General features: G+C 54.4%; 1 protein-coding gene and 1 pseudogene across 9 annotated transcripts in view; one reads left to right on the forward strand and one right to left on the reverse strand.

Moving 5' to 3' along the window:
* The window catches only part of PXN (paxillin), a 43,226-nt gene extending 41,902 nt beyond the window's left edge, over positions 1–1,324 (reverse strand). For 6 of the 9 annotated variants that reach the window (XM_086348240.1, XM_086348239.1, XM_086348237.1 and 3 more), the window contains exon 1: positions 1,104–1,264. In XM_086348240.1, the coding sequence (XP_086204366.1) occupies positions 1,104–1,116 (13 nt within the window). In that variant the 5' untranslated portion in view covers positions 1,117–1,264. Of the gene's footprint in view, positions 1–1,103 lie in introns of all 9 variants that reach the window. The other 3 variants (XM_086348230.1, XM_086348228.1, XM_086348241.1) reach the window with 2 other exon arrangements.
* LOC147355581 (small ribosomal subunit protein uS2 pseudogene) lies at positions 1,115–5,284 on the forward strand (annotated as a pseudogene).
* Positions 5,285–6,000: the final 716 nt, after the last annotated feature.

The following is a 6,000-nucleotide window of genomic DNA, read 5'->3' on the forward strand; positions in this document are numbered from 1 at the left end:
CTGGCTCAGAGGCCTTCCAGCTCCAGGCGTGAAGGGGAGGGAGGGAGAGTGAATCCTCCCACTCGAGGGTTCACGGTGCTCAAGGCATTCCTAGAACCCCCAGCACAAAGACCCCTGGGTTTAGTGTCTGGTTCAGAAGATACTTTCTTCTGCCCAAACTCCAGATCAAGGCTGGACTGAAAAAAAACAGTTTGGGAGCTCCAGTCACATGAAAACAGTAAAACTCTATTCTGGGCATCCTATCCTCCTTACCTATGATAGGGCTTTCCGCAAGGTACTGCCAGCCTGGACAAGTTCAGAGATGGCCATACCTCGGGGGCCCACTTCCCACCTCGTTCCCTTGGCACTTCACCAGTCTGTCTCCCCAGCTTACGCTTCTAGGATGAGGCTGGTCTGTGATATGAAAGCGGAGGGGCTGGTCCACTGAGTGGCCAGGGCAGTGAAATGGACCCAGGGCCTTAGTGGGGCAGAAAAGAGCCTTGTCTTTGTGGGGATGTGGTCATGGAGGCTCATCCCTAACCTGTGAATCTGACCTGTGAAATAAAAAGGGTAGACTCGGACGGGCTACCCCTGAGGTGCCGGATGTCCGTCTGTGAAGTGGGGGTGGTCCTCCAGGGGCTGGGAGCAGGCCCCGGCTGCGCGATCAGGCAGCTGATCCCCAAATTGGGTGTTCCAACTGTGCGATGGGGGTGGGGGAGCGCCGTGTGAAGTGAGGGTCCCGCAGCGGGGGAGGTGGTCAGGTCCCGGCAGTGGGGGCCCGTCCCTGAGGCGGACCGGGCGGGTCCCTGACGAGCAAGCAGGTCCCTGAGGCTGAGCTGGGAGATGGGGGTGGATCCCCGAGGTCGGGGGGTCCGGAGGTGGGGCTGTCCTCGAGGCGAAGGGGTGGCGGCTGTGAGCACGGCGGCTGGCCTGGCCTGGGACTCAGGCCCAGCCCGGGATCCTGTCCCGCCGATCCGGGGCTGGCCAGAACCAGAGCCGGGACCCGGGCCGCAGCGGGTGGGATTCAGCCCGCCGCTCGCGCGCTCGCTCGCCTCCGCCCCGGCCCGGGGCCCGGGGCCGCGCGCCCCTCGCTGCCTTCTCCCTCAGCCCCTTCAGTCACTCACCGAGGTCGTCCATGGTGGGGGCGCCGCGGGCGCCGGGAGCCGGTTCGGCGTCGCGCTCGCTGCCCGTCCCGGGGCCGCTCCTCGCCGCCGCGCAACTTTTCCGCCGCGAGCCTCGGCCCGGAACGGAACGCGCCGCCGCCGCCGCGCGCGCCCGCACCCGCTGTACGGCCCGCCCCCGCGAGCACGCGCGCCCCGCCCCCGGCCGCCCCCGCGAGCACGCGCGCCCCGCCCCCGCCGCGCCCTCCGCCCGTGGGGGCCCCCGCGAGGCTGCCGGCCCCGCCCCGTGCGCACGATGGCCACGCCCCCTCCGCCCACCCGCGAGAACGCGCCCAGCCGGGGCGGCTGGCGCCGCTGGGCTGGGCGGCGGCGCCGCCTCGCGGCCAAGCCTGCAGGTGAGAGCCTCCCGGGTTTCCTGTCCTCTGTCAGTTTTTCTGTCTCACGGTCGCCTGCCTGACTGTCTGGCTAACATATCCATCCGCCTGTCTTGACGCCTCACAATCTCACCTGTGTCTCTCCGTCCATCGGTCTCTCACTTATCACACCGCCGTCCACTGGAGAGTCAGATTTGTCCGCCCGTCCGTCTACGTCCATCTTTCAGTAAATTGCCACCCCACCAAAGAAGACCAGGTAATGAGCAACCTAGATAGCATATTCAAAAGCAGAGACATTACTTTGCCAACAAAGGTCCGTCAAGGTGCCACAGTCAAGGCTATGGTTTTTACAGTGGTCATGTATGGATGTGAGAGTTGGACTGTGAAGAAAGCTGAGCGCCGAAGAATTGATGCTTTTGAACTACGGTGTTGGAGAAGACTCTTGAGAGTCCCTTGGACGGCAAAGAGATCCAACCAGTCCATTCTGAAGGAGATCAGCCCTGGGATTTCTTTGGAAGGAATGATGCTAAAGCTGAAACTCCAGTACTTTGGCCACCTCATGCGAAGAGTTGACTCACTGGAAAAGACCCTAATGCTGGAAAGGATTGGGGGCAGGAGGAGAAGGGGACAACAGAGGATGAGATGGCTGGATGGCATCACCGATTCGATGGACATGGGTTTGGGTAGATTCCGGGAGTTGGTGATGGACAGGGAGGCCTGGCACTGCGATTCATGCGGTCACAGAGTTGGACATGACTGAGCAACTGAACTGAAGGCTGGGGACGTTTGAAGGACCTTTCCTGGGGTTGCCCTCTGGCTCCGTGGCAGTGCAATCTCTCAGCCCAGCCTTTGAGGCCAGATTCAATATTGTCAAGGTTTGTTATCGTTTAGTCACTAAGGCGTATCTGTCTGTGACCCCATGGACTGTAGCTTGCCAGGCTCCTCTGCCCATAGAATTCTCCAGGCAAGAATACTGGAGTGGGGCCATTTCCTTCTCCAGGGGAATCTTCGCTTCCCGACCCAGGGATCAAACCCACTCACTGGGGTCTTCTGCACTGGATTGTTTACTGCTGAACTACCAAGGGAAGCCCATTTTCAAGGTTATATATTCTTTAATTTTACACATATCCATCCTCCCTAGAAGAAGACTTTTCCAAAGTTCTGGGCAGAGCAAAAAGGACCCCACCTTAGACCCTAAGGGAAAAACTACAAGGAGGTTACACCCAGTGCTGGGCATGGTTTCCTGAAACACCCCACTGCCACCCCAGACCCCAAAGGGGCTTTGCTCTCACAAACTCAGAAATCATGTGATAGCACCACCTGCCGTTTTTTGTTTTTCCACCTGCCATTTATTGAGTGCCAGCACTATCAATCGGAGAAGGCAATGGCACCCCACTCCAGTACTCTTGCCTGGAAAATCCCATGGATGGAGGAGCCTGGAAGGCTGCAGTCCATGGGGTTGCTGAGGGTCAGACACGACCAAGCAACTTCACTTTCACTTTTCACTTTCATGTGTGAAAGAACCCACTCCAGTGTTCTTGCCTGGAGAATCCCAGGGATGGGGCATCCTGGTGGGCTACCGTCTACGGGGTCGCACAGAGTCTGACACGACTGAAGTGACTTAGCAGCAGCAGCAGCACTATCAATAGAATGAACAGGCTGTGAGCTGGGTGCTTTCCGTGCTTTCTTGCATTTAATTCTGACACAAGCCTAGGAAATGACCACTAGTATCCCCTTTTTCAGTTGGAAAAGTTAAGATCAGAGAGATTGAGTTACCCAAGGTCACGGAGCTAATAAGTGGGAAGACTGAGATCTGAACCTGAGAAGGCCTAGCTAAGGCCTCTGCAGGACACCTGCTACTCTGCCAGGTGAAACTATTGTCCTTAGACCAATCCCACAGCATACACATGTCCCTGTTTCAAAGGTCTCAAACCCTTTTTTTTTTTTTTAAGGTGGATCAACTATTTTTTTTAGTATTTATTTATTTATTTGGCTCTGTTGGGTCTTAGTTGTGGCACGTGGATCTTTCGTTGTGGCTCTCAGGCTCTCTAGTTGGAGTGTACAGGCTTAATTGTTCCCTGGCACATGGGATCCTAGTTCCCCAACCAGGGATCAAACCAGAGTTCCTTGCATTGCAAGGTGGATTCTTGACCATTGAACCACTGGGGAAGTCCCTCAAACCTTTCTTTTCAAAGCAATATTTCCTGGAAAGGAAAACATCAATTAAGCTGGCAATTATGCCTTTGGTGGGTGAAGTTCTAAGGAGGGGCTTCCCTGGTGGCTCAGTCGGGGAAAAAATCTGCCTCCATTGTGAGAGGTGGGTTTGATCTATGGGTCAGGAAGATCCCCTGGAGAAGCGAATGACTACTCTCTTCAGTATTCTTGCCTGGAGACTCTCATGGACAGAGGAGCCCAGCGGGCTACAGTACATGGGGTTGCAGAGTCAGACATGACTGAGTGACTAAGCACATCAATTTTAATGTTCTAAAGAGAACTGAGTCTTTGCGGTTCAGTACTGTGACCTTGGACACTCAGTCCCTTACCTGGGATTTCCTCCCCTTGGGACTCCCATCCCTGAGCCATCAGACTTGTTTAATTCTAACCAGGTTTTCTCATCCTTCCTCAAGATGAACTGATGTTGCCTCTCCTCGTTACCCAGACTGGGGTCCATATGGCATTGTTCTGGATTCCCATTGTAACTTAAAGGGAAACTTTCACCATATCCAGAGCCCTTGATGTCCTGCAAATAGGGAGGAGGGTGTCCTCAAATTCCTTTCATCAGAAACTCACTTGTGTGTGTGTGATCAGTCACTCAGTCATGCCCAACTGTTTGTGACCGCATGGAGCTCGCCAGGCTCCTCTGTCCATGGAATTTTCTAGCAAGAATACTGGAGCAGGTTGCATTTCCTCCTCCAGGGGATCTTCCTGACCCAGGGATCTTACCCACATCTCGCTTCTCCTGCATTGCAGGCAGATTTCTTTACCACTGAGCCACCAAGGAAGGGAAACCCACTTAGGTGGCACCAACTTTAACTTTCAAACGAAACAGCATGTCTACAAAAGGAAAAGTCATGACATCTACATCATAAATCTGAAGAGAACCTTGCAGAAGCTTCTGTTGGCAGCTCATGCCATTGCTGTCACTAAAAACCCAGTGGACATCAGCGTCATTTCCTCCGAGAATACTGGCCTGTGGGCTGTGCTGGTTTGCTGCTGCCACTGGAGCCGTTCCTATTGCTGGCTGCTTCCCTCTTGGAACCTTCACTAACCAGATCTAGGCAGCCTTCCAGGAGCCAAGGCTTCTGGTGGTTACTAATCGCAGGGCTGACCACCAGCCTCTCACAGAAGTCTCTTCACCTGCCTTCCATTGATCTTTGTGACACAGACTCTCTGTGCTCTGTGGGCCCAGCCATCCCGTGTGACAAGGGAGCTCACTCAGTGGGTCTGACGTGGTGGGTGCTCGCCCGAGAAGTTCTGCCCATACATGACACCATCTCCTGTGAACACCCTGGAAGGTCATGCCTTATCTTTCCTTCTATGGAGATGCTGAAAGGGATTGAAAAGGAAGAGCGGGCGGCTGCTGAGAAGGTTGTGACCAAGGAGGCATTTCAGGGTGAATGGACCGCTCCAGCTCCTGAGTTCACCGATGCTCAACCTGAGGTGGTGGACTGGTCCGGAGGTGTGCAGGAGCTCTCTGGGCTTATTCCACAGTTCCCCACTGAAGACTGGCCTGTAGCTCCCACCACTCAGGCCACTGAATGAGTAGGAACAACCACTGTGGTTGTTGAGGAACAACCACAACAATCTTAAGCTGTTCTTCTACAAACTTTTTTTTTTTGGCTGCACTGGGTCTTAGTTGCAGCACGCAGAATCTTTAGTTATGGCATGCGAATGCTTAGTTACAGCATGTAGGACCTAGTTCCCCAACCAGGGATCAAACCTGGGCCCCCTGCATTGGGAGCACAGAGTCTTAGCCACTGGAGCACCGGGTGGGGAGGTGGGAAGTTCTCCACAAACTCTTTCAATGGAAATAGGTTGATGGAAAATAAACAGTCTCTAAAAAAAGAAGAACCGACATTGACAGGACCGTGGGACCACTCCATGGCCAATGTTGCCGAGGGCCCTCTAGTCCGTGGAATGTCTGTCTCTTCGTGTAGTTGTTCTTTCCACGTTCATGGCTCTGGATGCCTCTTCCTGTCCCAGCCCACGGGCGCCTCTGCTCAGCAGTGTAGGGTAGAGGTTAAGTACACAGCTCAGTGGACTGAGAAAGACCCAATTCCAGTTATCTTCCTTGATGGTGGTGAATCTCGGTCCATTTTACTCTTTGCATCTGTTTCCTCCTCTGCAGAAAGTAGATAAATAATAGCTACCTGTCAGAGTCATCATAGCATTAAACAAGATACTACACATTTACACCTTGGTATATCCCTGGTCATCAACAAGCACTGTCTGACTCAGGGATCCGTATGCCTTGCTCAGTTGCTCAGTGGTGTCCAACCCTTCACAATCCCATAGACTGTAGCCCA

Source organism: Bos grunniens, chromosome 17, assembly GCF_055505025.1.
Source record: "Bos grunniens cultivar Pamir isolate PY7600 chromosome 17, Bosgru_T2T1.0, whole genome shotgun sequence".
In the NCBI taxonomy this organism is placed as follows: Eukaryota; Metazoa; Chordata; class Mammalia; order Artiodactyla; family Bovidae; genus Bos; species Bos grunniens.